The sequence below is a fragment of the Chiloscyllium plagiosum genome, unplaced genomic scaffold (genome assembly GCF_037043375.1).
Source record: "Chiloscyllium plagiosum isolate Xiang-an unplaced genomic scaffold, Cpla_swu_hap1 HiC_scaffold_51, whole genome shotgun sequence".
Lineage (NCBI taxonomy): Eukaryota > Metazoa > Chordata > Chondrichthyes > Orectolobiformes > Hemiscylliidae > Chiloscyllium > Chiloscyllium plagiosum.
In genome coordinates, this window is record NW_028270189.1 from 4,726,299 (window position 1) to 4,748,131 (window position 21,833).

General features: G+C 39.5%; 1 protein-coding gene across 1 annotated transcript; it reads left to right on the forward strand.

The window, feature by feature from the left end:
* Positions 1 to 5,263: 5,263 nt before the first annotated feature.
* Positions 5,264 to 12,350, forward strand: LOC148134950 (putative G protein-coupled receptor 139). Its single transcript, XM_087985285.1, has 2 exons — positions 5,264 to 5,330; positions 11,449 to 12,350. The coding sequence occupies exons 1-2, from the start codon at positions 5,264 to 5,266 to the stop codon at positions 12,348 to 12,350; spliced, it is 969 nt and encodes a 322-aa protein (XP_087841411.1).
* The last annotated feature ends 9,483 nt before the right edge of the window (positions 12,351 to 21,833 follow it).

The following is a 21,833-nucleotide window of genomic DNA, read 5'->3' on the forward strand; positions in this document are numbered from 1 at the left end:
GTGACGTATTTGCTGTGCAGTCAAGATGAGGGGTCAAGAGACTATGCAGATGTCAGACAGACTATTTTGCGTGCATATAAACTTGTACCAGAAGCGTATAGTTAGCGGTTCAGCAACATAAAGAAGGAACCAGGTCAGGCCTACATTAAGTTCGAAAGAATTATTCCGAGCAATTTTGCTAGATGGGTTCGGGCCTTAAAATAGGTAAGTTCTATGAATTCTGAGAACGATATTCTGCTGGTGACATTTAAAAACTCACTTCCAGAGATGATAAACATTCATGTGTATGATCAGAAATTTCAAGAAGTGAGAATAGTGGCAGAAATGGCAGCTGAATTTGCACTGGTGTATCAGGAAACATTTAGCTTCTAGCAATATTTTCATCCTGTGAAGCATAGGATTTGGGAGAAGTGGAGATCCTACACTACAGCACAAAAAATATATAGCACTCTGGGAATGGTTTACAACAAATGAAAAAATAAGCTCAAGAAGGTGGAAAGGAGGTAGATGGCCTTAGGTGTTTTCACTGTAATGGAGTGGGACATAGAAACTTACAATGCTGGTGGTGCAAGAAGGACGCTATTAAAGAGCGTTTTCACTTCCAGAATGTGTAATATGTAAAGTTACATTGCTGGTTGTTGAAGAAAATCACTTGGGAAGAGATGTGGGAAAAGAGGCTAAGCCAGTGGGATTAGTGAAAGTAGTAATGGAAATCCCAAGAAAAGTCGAAGAGCTGCAGGACAATGCACAGCATAGCCAGGGCTGGGTATTGCGTTAGTGCCTGATCTCCATAAAGACCTCGCCTCGCTAGGTCATGTTTACTCAAAAAGAACAGAGGGAGAAGGAAAATAAATTTACATTTTGATAGATACGGAATCTAATCAGTCTCTAAGAGTACGGGATGACTTTAATTGCACTCTTTCTATTACCCGAGAGAGTGATTATTTGCGGGGTAGATAGAAAGAAGTATAGTATTCCCCTCTCTACAATCTGTTTGGAGAACCAAATCAAGCCGAGGAAAGTACTTTTGGAATAGATAGACGGAGTGTCAGTTTCAGTTTGTTCTTAGTGGCGTCCAAGGTAGGAGTGACACCACTTGATTCGGAGAGGCCAAAGGAAGACCGGAGGATTGAGGACTTAAAAAAATTATGGGACGTTTCAAGACTGTTTAGTAAGACGATTGCACTACCATAAGTCACAGCAAGAAGCAGACACTAAAGAGAAAGACGACAGATATGACATTCTGTTAGCGGAAATCTTCTTTCATGCAATATTGCAGGAATAACGTGAACACAAAGAGCGTCAGGAGGAGTGTTTCATTCTGACAGGCTAATGGACTTCCAACAGAAAGACGAGAGAATATATTCATGTATATCCAGATAAGTAATCGGAATGTATTCCTGAGGGTTATTATCTTAAAGATAGAATCCTCAGACGAAAATGGAAAACACGGCATGTTACTGCAAAGGAGAAATGCAGAATTGCATCAAATTGTGTTGCCGGTAGTAGACAGCGGCAAGTGTTACTGGTAGCACACAATTTACGAGTAGGTGGTCACCAAGGTGTGAGGAAGACTCAGGCTAAGATACAAAAGCATTTCTATTGAACTGGATTGCACAAAGATTTGGTTACATTTTGCTGTACGTGTCATACGTGTCAAATGGATACATTTGGCCATACATGTCATATGTGTCAAATGGTACGTTAGCAACCGGCAGTAATAAAACCAGCAACTTTGATGTCGATTCCCACATTCGAATAACTTTTGTCATAGATTGTGATTGATTGTGTAGGTCCTCTCTCTAAAACCCAACGTGGGAAACATATTTGATAACCATATTTTATGTGTCTAGCAGATTTCCAGAGGCCAATCCATTGTGGAGCATTAATGTAAAACGGGTCGTACCATCCTGATTCCCAAGGGGCTTTGGAAATTTGGCATCAGACCCTGAAGGGCGTATTAAGAGCATACTGACAGGATTACACGTATGTTTAGGATAAATGTATCCCATTTAAACTGTTTGCCATGACTGCGTTTTAATTAATATCCGGACATGAAGTGAGAGGTAATGGAAAGAAAATGAAAAAAATTGATAGGACCGAAGTCCGGGAACTAACACTTGGATTATGTACGTGAGGTGAACGAGGGGTTAAACCGGAGAGGGAAGTTAGCTAAGCAGCACTGAAAGAGGGCACAGCATAGAGAGAAGCAGGTGGCAGGTAGAAGCTCTAAAATTCTGATGTTTTGCCGTAGCGATGACGTATTAGTGTTGTGACTAGTGGTAGGCCATCCCTTCAACGCCAGGTTTAGGGACACTAACAACTTGAGAAAATGTCAGGTCAGGTAAACTATCCCAGATATAAAATAAGCTTTATCAGGTATGTCATTTGAATAGGGTGAAACATTACCATCATCACAGAGAAACATGTGTTAGTTGCTGCTCCACAGGTTGATGAATCAAATCCACATAGTGTGGAGTTTGTTATGCCTCAAAATACTTTAAACAATAAAGAGTTGCTCGAGGAGTGGGATAGGTTACTTAAACGTCTGTCTCAGGGGCAGAGAACATAGTTATGGTTGTTTGCTGCAGTATGAGGACGTATGTAGAAATCAGATGGGAAGCACTAATGCCATTGTACATGATGTAGATATAGGGTGGACAGTTCGGGTAAAATAACACCCCTATTGACTTAATCCGTTCACAGCCAGACAGCTCAGGAAATGGTGGACGACATGCTCAACGAGGATATCATCGAACCTGGCTAGCAAGTGGAGTTACCATTGATTTTGCGTGAACAATCGAAAGGTGAATCCCAGAAGAAAATTGGACGCATAACCAATATCAAGAATGGAGAATTGTGCAGACAAATTTGGACAAGCCAATGATATCACACTATTGGATTTCCTGCCTGATTAGTGGCAGATACATTTATCAAAGAAGCCAAAGATATTTCTTCGTTTGTAAACCCAAATGGGCTAGATAAATTCAAAGTGGTGCCCTTTGGAATAAAGAACGCACCAGCCACGTTCCAAAGACTCATGAACAGTTATGGCCAGATTAACAATTTGTGCAGTTTGTCTCGATGATGTAGTGATCTTGAATGAGTCATGGAAACATAACGTGGCACAGTTGGCAGGTTTCTTTGAACGATTACGAGAAGCAAAACAGGTAATAAACTTAAAGAAAACAGAAATCACGAAGGCAAGGGTGATGTCCTTTGGCCAGAACATCGGTCATGGAACGTTGAATTGCAGGAATGCAAAGACAAAGGCTGTTCTGAACTGCTACCTTCGATGCACCTGCAATATGACTAGATGACTGCGGTATGACTAGCACATGGTTGCTGTTTTGACAAACATTTGAATTTAACAATACAGTAGAATAGCCCATGACACGAAAACCCAATCGAGTTTGACCTTTTAGTTTTGCCAACATTGAACCAATCAGATGATCTAATGTTGGGAATATAAAAATACATGCATTTTGAAAATTGGACACAGCACAACTGCCATCGAAAGAGTCCCAAGAATTAAGATTTGCACTCTATCAAAGGCAGCTTTTCATATGAAGCATGTTCGAAGTAAAACGAAAGATGATAACCCAGGGGGATCCTCAGCCAGAAGAAGACAGACACCGAAGACGACAGCCACAGTTTGGTTTTGGAGTTAAGTTGGTCTCATTTTAATCAGTATCTTATTGGAACTGTATATGGTTATGGAGTTGGCAGCAGGTAATAAACAGTAAAGAGAAAGGGATTGTGAATAGTTGTTTAATGTTGACTTTTAGAGTTAAGGAATCAATTGATATTATTTTCCTTAAATAGTTGAATTTCGGAGTTATCTGTCACTCAGATTTTTAGCAGACTATGATGCGAGGTGAGCTCTTCTGAGTGCTTGTTTTAATTAGCACAAGGGTTCTCCACTGTGTCGTAACATTATCCTCACTCACTTTCTCACTAAGCTTATCTTCAACCTTAATCTCCATTCTTTTAACACAACTTCCCCGTTTAAAAAATAATTTCTGAAGTTCAATCTCTTTCTTTCTTGTCCATCCCTTTCTCTGTTCTCACGGTCTTTGCCTCCCTTTTTCTCTTTTATTCTCCTAAATTGATTGGTTCTTTATCTCTTTGTTCGTCTTTGCTCTTTGAATTGCATTGTGAGGGAGAAACGCCGCAATTTCGCTTGAGTGAAGACTTCGGATTTGTTGGTTTCCATCCATTTCTACAGAAGGGGTACAAACAAATCCAAAATACAATTCAATAGACTTTTTGTTTGCTTTCAAGTCTGTTTGTACTGCTTTTTGCACTCAGGAAACAGCATATGAAATTCTTTGTTGAACTCAATAGCGATCCATGTACGGCTATTGCCTTCCAAAGCATTTAATGCAACTAAAAATAGATCCAAAAATATAAAATCTTCAAATCTTTCAAACACCAGCGTAGATCCCGAGATAACACTTTGTTTTAAAAAGAATGTCGAAGGTTTAGGGGGAAAAGGAAAGAGGTTTACAAAATCATGAGAGGCATGGAAGAATGGAGTTTTCAGGTATTTGTCGCAGAGTAAATATGTGCGTTTCTCGTGAACATAGACATAAGGCAAAAGAGGGAGTGTTTAAAGCTGAAGAGCATAAGACCAAAATAAATCGGAATAGGAGTAGGCCTTTCAGCCCATCGAATCTGCTTCAACATTCAATGTAATCACAGCTGACCCCAGTAGCTAATTGTGGTAAATGAAGGAATTTGTGAAATGACACAAAATTAAATCCGCCAGTCCGCTGGTATGATAAAGATTAAACTATATTGATTAGAAAAGATGGATATTTTTGTAAAGGTAAAAGTGAATTACTCTTGAAACTGCAAATCTGAATCTCACAGAAAATTCTGGAGAAACTCAGCATTTCTAAGTACTTAATGGTCATAGCTGAGTTATGGAAATCACTAAATTAATACGAACTGTTGAGTTGGAAATGACAGTATGTAGGTGGAAATCATTACTGGCCGTAGACTTTTAAAACGTTTTGTTACTTTTTCGTGATTCAAGTTCAATAAGAAAGTCTCAGTGCTCCATACATTACATCACATCTGGGAATTGATTAACCAGTGGAATATGTTTCTTCAAATTATAAATAAGTGTAAGTTAAACAATAGTGTACTGCCGGTATTCCAAAACTTGTTAATTGTAGCTTTTAAATACGAATCACCTCAGAGTCTATTAAGATCGTCAACAGTACGAAGGTACACATCACTTTGTACTAAATTCTAAATGCATTCTCCACTTGTCAACATTCAGAAAATATATTACATCGTGATTTCTGTGTTTTCTGTACCTGGTAAGTGGCTGTAACCTACAATGTTATTTAAAGTTGTGTCTGTGCAATTTCCCACCTTGTGTCTGATACTGCTGCAGATTGATTTAGTCCTTACTTTTGTGTGAACAACTGAAACGTGGTGACTGCAGTGACCTATTTAGATTGCAATCCATTATCCAATTTGATGCATTGGTACTATTATCTGGTTATTAATGTGAGCGAATGAAAATAGCCAGGAAATTATTTAACTAGTATTATTTATAAGTGCATTCGCTCCATGATCAGAATGAAAAGATAGATCCCAAATCCATGTAGTAGTGCGAATGTTGAATAGAGTAACAATGTATCGTGTGTGGACTGCAAAACGGACAGTCTTCATATTTATGTGTTGATCTGTATCATGTTGAATTAGCACAGTGACAGCCACAAGCTGGGATGCCTGAATTGCTTTATTTAATCAGGAAAATACGATTGGATAAACAAATGAATGGTTCAAATGTTGCTGCAGTAGACGTGATCTCCATTCTGTAGGAGACTAACACCAGACGGGTGAGATTGGGTAATGTTATTTGGAATGTTCTATCTGTATTTTTGTGGGGCTGGCATTCCAGTGAAATACAAAACTAGAGAAGCGGATATTTTAATAATCTAAAAAGTGTGAATGAGGAAACAACATGACTGAATATGTGTTATGTCCAAAAACAGAGTCAACGTAGGAAATGAGAAATATGGCGTGATCAGACAAGATATTTAGTAGAAACCTAAGAGAAAGTGAGCACAATGCATCATCAACAGTTTACAAAAAATTAAATGTAATATCTATGTCCGAATACTAGTGACATGTAAATTCAAAGAATTGTAAAAACTGAAAACAGAAAGAAATTTGTACGCTCTGTTAGACATTGAAGGAGCATTTTTGTACATTGACATTGATAGCGGCATGCTTATTACAGAGTACAGATATTTGGGAATGGAAGTAAGTTTGCAAAAGGCAGAAAAGTGTTTACGTTAATTTATGATGATATTCGGTACGAACTAAGCTCGTGGAGACAGGCAGTAGAAATAACTTGGCTAAAAATGAGTAATAATAAATAAAATAAGTGACTTGTGAGAGTAGCCTTTAAGATTTTTGTTGTACCCATATGATAGGATGGATTATGATCCATCATTTCAAGACAACAGACGGTCCAAATAAAATGGTCTGCAATTTGGCTGAATTCTAACCTTGTTTCAGATGTATTGTAGTTCTTTGCAATAAAAATCCAACCTGCAAGATATTACAGCATCCGTGGATGCAGAAAAAAAAAAGTAAAATCTTGACCTGCTATGACATGTCGTGGGTAAAGTGCCAAAGAAAAGCAATATCAGTCTGAGGGCAACAACTTTGGCTTTGTCCCGCACAGCCCGGCAGTCTTTTATGTTTCTCCAGTACATTCAGTTGTTTTATTGATTTTTTTTAAAAAAAAGGACACTACCATTGGCAGTTCACAGTTTTGATGTGGTTTATTGGAGTTGCTTTATCTTTAGTTTTAAATACTGTAATGAAGATATCTATCTTTCAGATCCGTTGTTTTGACCATTACGAATGCCCTTCCTGTCTTATCGAGTTCACTTCTGGATGCATTTGTATAAAATGCTGTCTTTCCTTCGAAAAAAGTCTGTTGTATATTCAAATCAGAAGGGCAGTCGAAAAGTACCTGACATGGTCCTTTGTTTCTAAGAAGACTGCTTTGCAGATGTTTCAATCTTTTGGTTTGTGCTGCATTATCTGATGAACAGGCTTGTCACTTCGAGATCTTGTTCTCTACAGATTGTTCATTTACGATACAGCCCTTCACATCTCCAACTCGCTCCAGCTGTTCAGCGATTTTGCTCTCGCCAATATAGGTCATCAACTCACAATCCCTGTAATTATACTTCGCACTTCCTAGTTCCCGAAAATAATTTATTTTGACATCACATAATTTGTTGAAGGACATTCCACTCTTCTGGTAATGTTGACATCCGTGCTAGTTTTGGAATTTTTTGTCCACAATCTTCAACCCAGACGCACGTGTATTGTGCTGTTGAGGGTCCTGTACTGTTGCTGCTCTGTTTACTATCTGAGTCCTTGCATCGCTTCATCTGCATGCATACATGCCTCAAACCATTGGAATAATATTTTTTCTTCTTCCATCCTGACGATGTGAATATTCAACTCACAAACTTCTGATACGATTGTAATGTGAAGTTAATCTCAGTAAATAGTATGCATTCTCGTTCCCTCGCATTCTGCTCTCCAGCTACCACATTATACTTTTCAACTCCATAGTCATACCCATCTGCACTTCAATAATTTCTTGTATTCCACAAGAATCGTAGAATCTGCCCATTTGTCTTGCTCTATTCCAGTGGTCAAAGTCTCCCTTGCAGATGACCTAGCGATTAATCTCATCCTGCTTTAACTCAGTAACTGCATTTGCTGCTGCATCTGCTGTTGATGCAATGTTCAGTACTTCACGAGATGAAAACAAATCCAAGCTTCGATGGTTTGATTGTAAGCAGCAGCCTCAGCTTCAAAGCAATTGTCAATTTCATTCTAAATCCCATTGCCACCATTAGCGCACTATACTTGCCCTGAAATTATCTTCTATTTAAATTTAAAGAGGGAAAATATGTTGTTTATTTTAAGTCTTTTGTGTCAGTTGAAATCAAAAAATTGAAAACGTCAGAGTTTAAATAACTCACCATTTATTTTATGGTTTCAAGTTGTAATTGAAAATATTTTCATCAGAACCAAAGTGAATGAATTTTAAAGTATGAGGTGCTCGATTCCCACTTTCGTGCACAGTTGAAAGGATGGTCCACAACTCTGGCACTGATAACGATCAACTGACACTCCACCAATGTTTAATTCTCCATAATGTTTTCAAGCCACACACCATTATCATTCTTTCTACATCATCGATCCCCAGGATCTTTTATGCTACTGTTAACATTCGTATCTCCTCCACATGGTGCGTCTGACCCCCAACATGGGAGGATTAAAAACGTTTCTGATTCATGTCACATGTTCGCGTTTTGGCCGTGCAAGCTTGTTCCGCTACTTAATAATAATATGAATCATCTAATTATGTTTTATTTACACATTCCTCTATTTTTCCGAACACTCTTGATTCCCATGCTTAGCAAGAATCTATTCACTTTTATCTTTTACGTATATATACGTGTTTGCCAACTCTTCAGGCAGCGTGTTTTAAAGTAATGATTCCTTCGAAAAGATAATGCAACGTCCTGTCATCTCGACCGAAAAAGGATAATCTCGAACTTCAAGGCAGTGATTCCCTTACTCTCTACTGATCCATTGTAGAAAGCATAATCTCTACGTCCACCTTCTCAAGACGACTCAATATTTTATGCCCTTCAATCAAGTCATACTTCACTTATCTGAACTCCAGTGAAATGAGACCCAATTTTAGATGACGGAACAAAATGTAACATCTCAAAGTTTGCAGATGATACTAAGTTGGTTCTGAGTGTGAATTGTGTCCACGATACAGAATTCCTTTAGGATGATCTGGACAGATTGGCTGAGTGGACAAATAAATGACTTATAGAGTATAATTTGGATAAATGCTAGTTAATTCGCTTTGGATGAAAGAACTACAAGGCAGATTACTACCCGAATCGCTGTAAATTGGGAGAGAGAACGTACAACGAGATCTGGGTGTCTTTTTTGCATGAGTAGCTGAAGTTATGTATGCCGTTGCAGCAGGCGGTAAAGAAGGCAAATGGTGTGTTGGCCTTCATGGTGAGATGTTTCGTGCATAGGAAAAGGAATGCGCTTTTGCATTTATGCAGGGCACTGTTGAGGCCATAACTGTGTCTAGTTTGGTCTCCTTTTCTGAGGAAGGATGCTCTTCATCTCAAGGGACTGCAGCGAATGCTTATCAAGGTGATTCCAGGAATAGCGACATTGACAAATGAGGAAGGGTTGACTAGGTTAGGATTGTTTTCATTGGAGTTCGCAACTCGTAGAAACTTATAAAAATCTTGCAGAACTAAACGCAGGGAAAATGTACCCGATGATGGGTGTGCCCAGAACCCAGAGGGCGATTGAGTGTGGAGCTGGAAAAAAATCACAGCAGACCAAGCAGCAACGGAGTGGTGGGGAGGGTGGGGGGTTGTAGTTGGAACGTTACTACAGAACAGTGGACTTCCCTTCTTCTCAGATGCTGCTTTTTCTTTCCAACTCCACACGTTAACTTCTCTGACTTTCCAGCATCTGCAGTCCTCACGATCCTCAATTGCTCTGAACTACTCTGAGGGTTCGGGTTGGACCCTGTGGAATGGAGATGAGGAGACATTTCTTTACCCAAAGAGCGATGAAACTATGGAATTCATTACCACAAGGAATGGATGATGCCAAAATATTGAATGCATGCGAGGGGCGGCTAGATATTGCACTTGGGGTAAATGGTATGAACACTGAAAAGAGAAAGCAGGATTAATCCATTGAGTTGGACAGTCAGCCGTGATCGTGATGAATGGCGGACCAAGTTTGAAGTATTGAATGCCCTCCTCATATTGCTGTCTCCTTTGTTTCGGTGTTTCTATTGTCAAAGCTGGACATTTGTGTTGTGCAAATGTTTATCAGCCCAAGCTTGGATACTGTGCAGACCTTGTACATTTGGACACTGACTGTGGGAGGAGCAGCGAAAGATGCTGAACATTGTACAATCCCCAATGAACCTTCCTTTATGATGAACGGACGGTCATGTATGAAGCAGTGGAAGATTGTTGCATCTGGGACACTATCCTACGGAATACTTGCGGTGATGTCCTGGAGTTCAGATGACACATCTCTGCCAACCACGACCAACTTCCAAAATGTCTGGGTTGTCATTAAAAACTAGACTTTGTCCCGATACCCAATGATTAGTTTTGCAAGGGCTTCTTGATACCAAACCCATTCGAATGTACACTTGGTGACAAATGCTATCACACTCACATCGCTGCTTGAGTTCAGATCTTTTGTTAGTGCTTGAACCAAGACAGTAATAAGGTCAGGGGCTCAGTGCCCCTGGCGGAACTCAACCTGGGCGTCACTGAAGAGATGATTGGTTTGCAGGAACTCCTTGATGACACCATCCTTGACACCTGCCATTCTTTTACTGATGTTTGTGGTGCGCCCTACGTTTTAGAATTACGAATTGTATGTGGAATACACTTAATTTGAGTATCCCGATTCTCCTTCAAATACTCCCATTCTTTCTATTCATTTAAATCATTTCCTCTTATGTCAGGACATGTCAGCTTGGTTAGCTTTGGTGCCCACTTTGCTTTCCCAATGTTTTCCCTTCGAATCGGAGTTTAAGCTTCAACAATCTGTGAAAGGACACTGGCTGATCCAAGTGAAGTAGGACCAATTTCGACCAGTGGTAAAATAATCTTCTTTTATTATGTCATGTACCTCTAATCCTAAAGTGTCGCTGATTCCCGAGATAGTGAAGGTAGTGAGAAGGTTGAGAAATAGGTAGTGAGGAGGTTGAGAAATGTGGGAGTATCTGTGATGCTGAGAAAAGGTTTGATTTCAGGAAAGTGACTGCGCCTTAGAGATGTTTTACAATGGGGAATTTTTATTTTCTGGCCACTTCAATTTCTGAACGTGTGCCTCAACTGTATTGCTGAGCAGTTTTCGACCCAATGGCTTCCATGCCTGCAAAGGATTGGAGACTGGTTCGCAAGCTGTACATGGGAACAAACAAAATGGGACTTCATCAGATCTGGAACTGGCGTCTTTTGAAATAGGAAATTTAGATCAGAAGCTGTTGAGGCTGGAATCTGTGAATTATTAAATAAGAGGGTCATCAAGCTCCATGGATTTCCCAATTTTTTTCAGAGATCTAACTTGCAATTCATGGGAAAGCTATGACTTCTTGAAAGATCTACATCTGATACTTTTCAACCCTTCGAGAGGATTCTGATTGTTGTTCAACTCAGCAGTGTCCAAGGACTAAGAGTTCAGTTCCAGTGCATGGAGATCTCATCCTTTAATTTGCATATCCTTTCACCTAATGCACTGCAGTCAATATTATATCTTGTTTCAGTGTCCGCATTAGACCCTAATGTCAATTTATATTCTCTTTCTCTTTTACAGTAAACCTATTAGGAATTGTGATCCTGTCACGGGGAAAGTGTGGTCTCTCCATCTGCACTACACGTTACCTAGTGGCTATGGCAACAGCTGATCTGCTGGTCATTGTTACTGCCGTCATACTATGGGAGCTTAGTTATTTTTATTTCCCAGGGAGCTTCCTGGACATCACTCCAGTGTGTAGTGTAAATGCTATTCTGCTTCGTACAGCCACAGACTGCTCTGTATGGTTCACTGTGAACTTCTCTTTTGATCGATTTGTCGCTATTTGTTGCCAAAAGTTGAAAATAAAATATTGCAGTGAAAAAACTGCGAGTAAGGTTCTGTCAACTACCTTAATTCTGTTCTGTGTTAAAAATATCCCATGGTACTTTACATATGAACCTGGAGAGATAGTTAACAATGTACCATGGCTATGTTACCGAACGCCAAGCTTGTACACTGATCTCAGATGGGTGGTATTTGATTGGTTTGATAAGGTTTTAACACCATTACTCCCATTTGTCTTAATTCTGGTGCTCAACGCTCTGACAGTCAGACACATTTTACGGGCAAGTCATGTCCGTAAGGGACTAAAAAGTCAGAGCAACAGTCAAGGTTGTCATGATCCAGAGATAGAGAGCAGAAGGAGATCTGTGATGTTACTTTTCACCATTTCCAGCAGCTTCATTCTTCTTTGGTTAGTGACTGTTATAAATTTCTTATATTACAACATTGCCGGTAGGGATCCCTGGGATTATACAAATTCTGAATTTATATTTGAACAAGTTGGAATTATGTTGCGAAATCTTAGTTGCTGCACAAACACATTGATTTATGTCACTACACAGACCAAGTTCAGAGAGCAGCTCAAAAGCACAGTGAAGTATCCAGTCAGATCATTCATTCACATCATAAGCAAATAGACCAATTGACTGCAGTCCAAATTACAGTCACATATTTGTGGAGTTTTGCCGAGTCAATTACACTTAAGATAATTAGTCGCCTGTAGTGTATAGAATGAAGTCAGTCAGATGAATCTCACAGAATGGGCTTGTAAATCTGGGCCAGTCAGAGATCTCTGACTGGCAGCTTTATGCAGAAATGTCAAGATATCTTGTGACCCTCGAAAACGGCTCTGAGCAAGCTCTTCAGAATCCATGCACTATTAACAAGTCAATAAAAGAGATGTTGATGATGGGATACCGGCCTCCATGGAGTTATTTCAGCGGTGATGAGAGAAAATAGGACAGACCTGATGAAAACACAAAAACACACTCGCAACAGTTGTCCTTCTGTTCGGGTGAACACTTCTAGTATCACGCATTCATTTGTGAAGTTTGATTTGTTCGAAAATACTACTGATCACATAAGCCATTGTGTACACTAAACATATTATTTTTAGGGCAAAAGACATTGGTGCAGACGAAAGCATGTAATAATGCTCTTCATATAGCATAGAACATAGGGCATAGAAAATAGAAGATTGAGCAATACTGCACAGTACAAGCCCAACGGAACTTATTGTTGCACCGACCTGTGAAACCAAGCTAAAGCCAGTCTAAACTGCAGTATTCCATTGTCATCCATATATTTATGTAATGACCATTTAAATGCTCTTAAAGTTGGCGAGTCTACTACTGATACAGGCAGGCAGTTCAGGTCGTTACTACCCTCTGAGTAAAGAATCTACCTCTGAGATCTGTCCAACATCTGTCACCCCTCAGTTTACTACTCCGTCCACTCATGCTAGCCATCACCATCCGAGGAAAAAGGCTTTCATTATCCACCCTCTCTCATCCTCTGATAATCTTGTACATCTCGATGAAGTCACCTCTTAACCTTCTACTCTCTAATGAAAGCAATGCCAAGCCGAACAACGTTTCCTCGTAAGACCTCCCCGACATAGCAGGTAATATCCTGGTGAATCACCTTGGCATCGTTTCCAATGCCCCCACGTCCTTCCTGTAATATGACGAACAGAACTGTACACAATAATCCAATTGTGACTGCACCAGTGTTTTGTAGAGGTGCAACTTGACCTCTTGGCTCCGAAACTCAATCCTTCCATCAATAATGGCTAACATACCATACGTCTTCTGATCAACCCGATCAACCTGAATGACAACGTTCAGGGATCTATGCACATAGATATCGAGATCTCTCTGTTCATGCACACTGCCAACAGCCCTAACATTAGCTCATTACCCTGTATTTCTGTTACTCCTTCCAAAGTGAATCACCTCACACTTTTCCACATTAAACTCTCAGCTCAGCTCTGCAGCTTATCTCTGTCCCAATGTAACCTGCAACATTCTTCTGACTGTCCACAACTCCACCGACGTTCGTGTCATCCACAAATTTACTAACCCATCCTTCTATACCCTTATTGAGGTCAATTATAAAAATCACAAACAGAAGTGATCCCAAAACAGATCCTAGCGGCACACCACAAGTAACTGAAATCCATGATGAGCATTTCCCATCATCCATCACCCTCTATGGCCTTTTAGCGAGCCAACCTCTGATCGACAACACAAAATCACTCTCAAAACCATGCCTCCGTATTTTCTGCAATATTCTACCGTGGGGAACCTTATCAAAAGTTTCAATGAAGTCCAGATAAACCACATCAACAGCTTTACCCTCATCCACCTGATCGGTCACCTTCTGAAAGTACTCAGTAAGGTTTATGGGGCATGGACTATCCTTCACAAAACCGTGCTGGCTATCCCTAATCAAATTATTTATTTCCAGAAGATTATAAATCCTATCTCTTGCAATCCTTTCCAACACTTTTCCCACAACTGACGTAAGGTTCACTGATCCATAATTGCCAGGGTTCTCTCTACACTCCCTTCTTGAACAAGGGGACATTTGCTGTTCTCCCGTTTTCTGGCACCACTTCTGTAGAAAAGGACGACACAAAGATCAAAGCCAAAAGCACTGCAATCTCGTCCTGAGCTTCGCAGAAAATCCGAAGATAGATCCCATCCGGCCCAGGGTTGTCATCTGTGTTCATACAGTCCAGAATTGTTAACACTTCCTCCTTATGAATCTCAATCGCGTCCATTGCACAAAAGAATAAGGAAGGAAGGTTGTGTTGTGTTTCGAACATGAGAAAATGGGTGAGATTGTTAATGATTACTTTGCATCAGTGTTCACTGAGGAGAGGGAAATGATGAGTGTTGAGATTAGAAATCGAAGTTTGTTTACTCTGGTCAAGTTGACATAAGGAGGGAAATGTTTTGGGTAGGCTAAAAACATTAAGGTGGACATATTCCAAGGTCCGATGGGATCTATCCCAGGTTGCTGAGGGAGGCGAGAGTGCAAAATTCTGCCGCCCTGACAGATATCTTTGTAGCATCATTAAACCAGAGAGTTGTTAATGTTGTCCCCATGTACAAGAAAGGTAGTAGGGATATTCCAGGTAACTGTAGATCAGTGAGCTTGCTGGTGAATGTGCTGAGGGATAAAGTCTATTTCTATATGCAAAAGAATGGGCGTATCAGTGACTTCTGGTTTTTGGTTTTGTGCGGGTTACATCGTGCCTCACCAACTTAATAGAGATCATAGAGAAAATGAGGAGAAAGTGAGGACTGTAGATGCTGGAGATCAGAGCTGAAAATGTGTTGCTGGAAAAGCGCAGCAGGTCAGGCAGCATCCAGGGAACAGGAGAATCGACGTTTCGGGCAGAAGCCTGAAGTTTCCTGAAGAAGGACTTATGCCCGAAACGTCAATTCTCCTGTTCCCTGGATGTTGCTGACCTGCTGCGCTTTTCCAGCAACACATTTTCATCATAGAGGAAATGACCAAGTTGATAGATGAAGGAAGGGCTGTAGATGTCATATACTTGGAGTTTAGTAAGGCGTTTGATAAGGTTCCCCATGGTAAACTAATGGAGAAAGTAAAGTCACATGATGTGCAGGATGTTCTAGCCAGGTGGATAAAGAACTGCTTGAGCAACAGGAGACAGAGTGTAATAGCTGAAATGGGTTTCTTGAAATGGGGAAAGGTGAGAAGTGATGTTCCACCGTGATCAGTGCTGGGGCCACCATTGTTTGTGATATACATAAATGATCTGGAAGAGGGCATTGGTGGTCTGATCATGTAAGTTTGCAGATGACACGAAGATTGGTGAAGCATAGGTGACTGTCAAAGAATACAGGACAATATAGAGAGATGAGAGATTTGGGCGGAGAAATGGCAGATGGAGTTCAAGCCAGGCAAATGTGAGGTGATGCATTTTGAAAAGTCTAATTCTTGAGCGAACTGTATTGTAAACGAAAGAGCCTTGGGAAAAGTTGATGAGCAGAGAGATCTAGGAGTTCAGTTCCATTGTATCCTGAAGTGACTCCCCAGGTGATAGAGTGGCTAAGAAGGCATATTGTATGCTTGCCTTCATCGGACGGGATATTGAGTATGACAGCTGGCAGGACATGTCAAAATTGTAGAAGACTTTAGTTCTTCTGCATTTAGAATACTGTATACAGTCTGGACACCGCATTGCAAAAAGGATGTGGACGCTTTGGACAGGGTGCAGAGAAAGTTTACGAGGATGTTACCTTGTATGGAGCTTGCTAGAAGTAAAGAGAGGTTGTGTAGGTTATGACTGTTTTAATTAGAAAAAACGAGGATTGAGGGCTGTCCTGATTGAGGTCTACATTATCATGAAGGGAACTGATAGTGTTGATTCCCAGGGTGAGGGATTCAATAACGAGAGGTCACGCGTTCAAGATGAGAGTTGAAAAGTTTAAGGGGGATGCACCCGGAAAGTACTTTACATAGAGGGTGATGACTCTACCACGAGATAGTAGAGGCAGGCAAGGTAGATTCACTTAAGGTGCGTCTGGACAGATACATGAGTATGTGAGAAGCAGAGGGATACAGATCCTTAGGAATTGGACAACAGGTTTTGATAGTGGATTTAGATCACCTTGATCGGACCAATCAATAACAAATGATCATAGCTTTTGGGTAAGGAAGAGCAGATTTCTTTTAAAAAGTGGGGAGAACATATTTCTCTCAAATGTATTAAATGTATTAAATGACAGTGCATGCTCGAGGGACTGAATTGTCGAATGATGTTCCACATTCCTATGTCTTTATGTAACATTCAGGCCATAAAATTTGCTACGTAGAAATGCTATCAATTAGAAAGCAGACACTCGGGATAAATCAAAATTGATCAGTTTGAAATAATTAACCAATGGAGACACACAGTGACCAGGGCTGGGTCCTCAATTATTTGCAATCTATATTAACGATTTGGAGGAATGGAACAGATGTGTTGTAACTATGCTTAGTCATGACGTAAGAGAAAATTAAATAATCAAAAGAACGTAGAAATGAATACAAACGGTCAATGAATAATAGTTGAACACGGTGAATATAACATGTTAGATAACGTTTTTCAGTATGAACAGAAGACAGTATATTACTGAAATGTTCAGAGATTACAGGACTTAGTAATTCCTTATATACTGAAGTGTTCACTCTGAGCCGTTAACACATATGAAGTGTTGCTCCCTCTCCCCTCTGGTCTGCTCCCTGATGTTCCCAGTGGATCCATTTCTCTTAGTTCACACAGGATATAATGATGTGGTTAGTTAGACGTGGGGAGATGTGAGGGGGTGATGCTGTTTTGACCCGTGTGTCGAGTAGGTATCCTTTATCCGAGAGGCTATCCATTGTTTCTATTTGGAGAGATTAAGAGGCTGTGGCTGCTGCTTGGACAGCAGGTATTCACTAACATGATGGAATATGTGCGATTTCACTGCAACTTTAATCAGAGAGTTTGGATTGCCTCATCATAAGAAGGAGTACTTAAAATAAAGGCATTTCTTGACCAGTTAAAATAGTCAGTTACATCACATTCTCAATTCACTAGTGGAGGACGGCGAAAGCGTGGATTAGCTGTCGGGTGAAGATTTGCTTCGGAGCACTTAGTATTATCAGAAGGAGGAACTCAGCAAGGCATGACTCGAGGACAAGCAGTCACATGCACTGAAGAGATTGTCATTGTCTGCTAGTTCTTATGGAGTGCTTATGGCCCAAACATTACATCACCGCAGTGCTTCCTTCCTCCCCCACTTCAGTAAACATAAAAGAAATGTGAAGGGGCAGAGAAATTTGTTATTGCAAATGTTGTTCGTAGCATTGTAAGGGGTAGGCCTTTGCCTCGGGAGGCTTCGAAGAGCAGCGGCTTCATAAAAAGTACAGATAAACTCTGTTAAAGTCCTTTGGACTTTCCTTTTTAGATTTACCACAGTTAAGGTAGCAGTTAGCACAATCCCATGTGACTCCTGCAGGATGTGGGAATTCATGGAGACTTCCATCGAACCTGATGACGACAGCTAGGTCACTTTATTTACATTGCACGATTTTCGATTACATGTGAATGTAACTGTGGCATTGTAGGAGAACTCTTGTATAACAGATTTTCATTGCCCATAAAATTTTATTTAAATAAAGAACCGTTATTGTTGATACTTTAAATACTTTAGCCATTAATTAAAAAGTTTAGAAGTTTACAGTGTGAGGTTAGATGAAGGAGAACGGTGGTGGGTGTCGGCATAGATTTTCAAATGGGAGTAACAAGGCAGTGTTGTCATCGGTGTCATTAACCATAATAATAATAATAATAATAATAATAATAATAATAATAAAAGTAATAATAATAATATCCCTTCTGATTGTATGGCTTCTGATTCAAAATTTTTAAAGTCGTAAAGAACCAGTGAACATTGTGACACTGGATAAAACAATAGCATGGAACCGATTTAGAACATAGAATTGTTTGCAGAACAGAAGTACTAATTTCTTGTACAAAAGCGAGAGCACTGAATCATACTTAAAAACGAGAGGACACAGGAAACGGATATGGAGAGAACAAATATCTTGCATAATAAATTAAACTCAAATTCCTCGTCATGTTTTTAAAACGTAAATATTTTCAATAATATTCTTATTGGATATTTCACCCCTTTCTTTAAATCGGCTCTGATTTTACTCTGCGTTCCAGCATAAATGAATGGATTTATGCAGGAACTCAGTAACTGAAGCATAAATGAGATTTGTTGCAGAATAAATGTGGAATTATTGAAATCTGAAGCTGAAGAATACCGAACTTTGGCAAGTCGGACGTATGGCACAGTTATAAAACATAACAAATATAAGAGAATGAAACTACCAGAGATGGCAAAGAGCAATATAATGGATTTTCTCCGCTTCTGCATTTCTGTGTCAATCATTTTCCCTCCATTTCTGTGCGTCTGGAGTCTCCGCCGGGCTTTATTGGCAATTAGAATGTGTCTAATTGTCAGTGCATTAAGCAGTAAAATGAACATGAATGGTAGAAGAGGCATTGAAATAATTCGAATCCAGTCATATGCAGCCCATGCTGGTGATGTATAGTATACATCTTTCACGCCACAGTACCATGGCACATTGTTAATCATGTAGACCGGTTCATAACCAAGATACGTGAAAATATTTCTGATGAATGATACTCCAGATACGACTCCAATCACCAGTGGTGCCATCTTCTCAGTGCAATATTTTCTTTTTAGCCTCAGACAACAAATGGCAACAAATCGATCAAAGGTGAAAGCAACAGTTAGCCAGACAGAACAGTCAACAGCTGCAAAATTCAAGGCAGAACGAAGACTGCAAATGGGTGTGATAGAAAGAAAACTAGATGGGAAATAAATGCCAGCAATCCGATTCAATATAACGACTATGATCATCACCAGGAGATCTGTAACTGCCATAGACACGAGGTAATACGTGATACATCCAGAGAGGCCACAGCTGTTTCGAGCCAGGATCACAATGACTGTCAGGTTAGCTGTGTGTGGGTATGTGTGTGTGTGTGTGGGTGTGTGTGTGTTTGTGTGTGTGTGTGTGTGTGTGTGTGTGATTGTGTGTGTGTGAGAGAGATTCCATGTGTGTGAAAGAGAGGGAGGGGGAGGGAGAGAGAAACATCAAAGAAACATTAGATCTTTGACACACAACAAAACAAATACTTTTAATATTTCCCTGTGAAATGTAAGATGTTGGATTGAACCCTGTATTGAAAAGAAACTTTCACTTGTGAACCAATTATTCATTGGATATCGTGTCATCGAGATTCAAAGTAAGACAGATGAATTGCATGTAGGTGACCAACTGGAGAGCAAGACACAATCGAAACAACATACAAACACCTCCAAAATAATCTCTGCGTACAGGACTGTAGTCATTACTAAATAAGCAAATGATGAAACAGCCATAAGTAAATGTACAAACTAAAATTCCCTTAATTATATCACTCTGAGTGGCTCTTTCCAGTTGCATTATTTAGCAGCGATCGTGCTCAGGAATGTTGACAAATTGAGGGACATGAATCGCTCAATAGATTTAGGGCAAAATTTGCAAGAACATTTTGATTAAGACACTGAGAAATTCGAAAAGTCAGCTTTTCGTAATTGACCCAGTGGATCAGACGGAAGATGAGCCCTCAAGCATCTGACAACAACTTCCTGAACTTCTGACATTTCTACAAACTGCAAAGTGTTTTTTTTCAGTTAGGCAGAATCCTTCTACTGTACTGGAAAATAAAATCATGTTCTATTATATATTAGTTGCCCGTGAAGTTACTCATTGTGGGAGAAATAGTTGCGATGGAAACAGCCTGAGACATTGCTGGATACTGGAGGTGAAATAAAATCCGATACCAGCAATCATTAGGTTAGAAAAATTACCAGGAGCAAAGGAGGAAGTGGAGAACAGGTATGAAGCTTTGAAGGTTTTAGACTGGGAAAATGGATATTTCTCTGAGAGGTAAGCGTCAAATATTAATCATTATTTTAAAAAGTAAATATCGCATTACCTACATATCCATGAACAATTCGGTAGATAATAATGCTCCTTTAACAATTTTACTCCTTGAACTTGATTTGTTTTTGTTCAATAGTTCAATTGTGACAAGTAATGTATTCGTAGGACGAAATAATCTTATTTGCACAAGAAATCCAAATGTTCACCTTGAAAATTCACACTCTAATACAGTGGTAACAAAATTACTGGATGATACTAACACTGTGACACGTATAAAAATATAATTACAACATCAGTCAAAATTTCGTCACATTAATTACCTTTTACAATCGATCATGAAAGCAATGTACGAACAATGATATTGGCATTAACACAAATATTAGTACGTGAGGACATTTGTCATTAGAATTATGAAACTTCACTTCCATACTTCCATTTTGCAATACTATTGATAACATGTGTGAAATCCTTTCGGGTGATGAGTTTTTTTAATAACAAAAAGCGCATTATTTTCAAATCAGACTAGAAGCATCTAAAATGAGAGAGAAATCGGAATATGAACGCATGCAGTACGTCAGTAGATAGAACAGATCTGCGTGTTAAGATATTGAATTAACATGATTCAAATAGAATCTGTAAACGAAGGTAAATTCTTCAAGTTAAATTAATCATGGCCTTAACCACGAAAGAGACCACGAATCCATTCAACGGGTAAAACAATATCTAGAATATACAAATGGTGAAATCGGAAAAAAAGGCAAGCTTCGCTTGACAATGACTCGTGAAGTGACTTAACTACAGACTTGCTCCAATACGTTACCTGGAACACCGATACATACAAGGAAGGGATAGTAAATGGCAAAAAGCAAGCCAGTTAGTTCTTCATGCATTTCAATGAGATGCTTTGCACAATTTCTGAAATCAACTGTGAAATTGTTATATTTATCCCTGGTGACAGGCTCCCGGGATCTAATTACATTGCGTGGTCTGCAATCCTTATTCGCTCCTTTCCAAAAAAAAAAACACAAAGGAAATTAAAAAAAAATCACTGCAGCAAGTGTACGAATGATCACTGACTTTTTAAAAATGTTATGGATAATTCATCTGCAAAGTCACATTTTTCTAAAATCAAGCATTAAGAGACCACAATGTGAACCCAAACTATCCGAAAATTGAAGTTTGTCCAAAGCGTTGGTTTTCATATCTGTTCTATTGAGAAATATGAGTTTTACAGAACAAAAACATCAAGCAAATGTGCATTCCTGCATTACAAACAGTTAGCAATGTTGTACTGGCGTTGGACACAATACCATATCTACAAAACCAATCCACTGGAACCCAGTTCACAATTATTACACTCGCTTTGTAAAAATTCCAATGATTGCATACAACAGATTGATTGAAGCATCATCCATCATTTTCAAGAATGAGTGGTTTTCTGTACCCTCGTCTGTGTTGTGGTCAGCTGCATTTCATTGAAATATTCAGTGTGGCAGAATCCACATCTGGCTCAGAACGATTAAATGCATCGTGGGGAAATTCAGATCTTTATGGGCTGGTGTGAGTATGACATAATATTTTCTGTAATA

Excerpts from the sequence above, each read along its gene's own strand:
- LOC148134950 (XM_087985285.1), top strand. The coding sequence starts at position 5,264 with ATGCATTCTCCACTTGTCAACATTCAGAAAATATATTACATCGTGATT. Across the intron at positions 5,331-11,448 it reads TTCTGTGTTTTCTGTACCTG|TAAACCTATTAGGAATTGTG; the intron begins GTAAGTGGCTGT and ends TCTCTTTTACAG.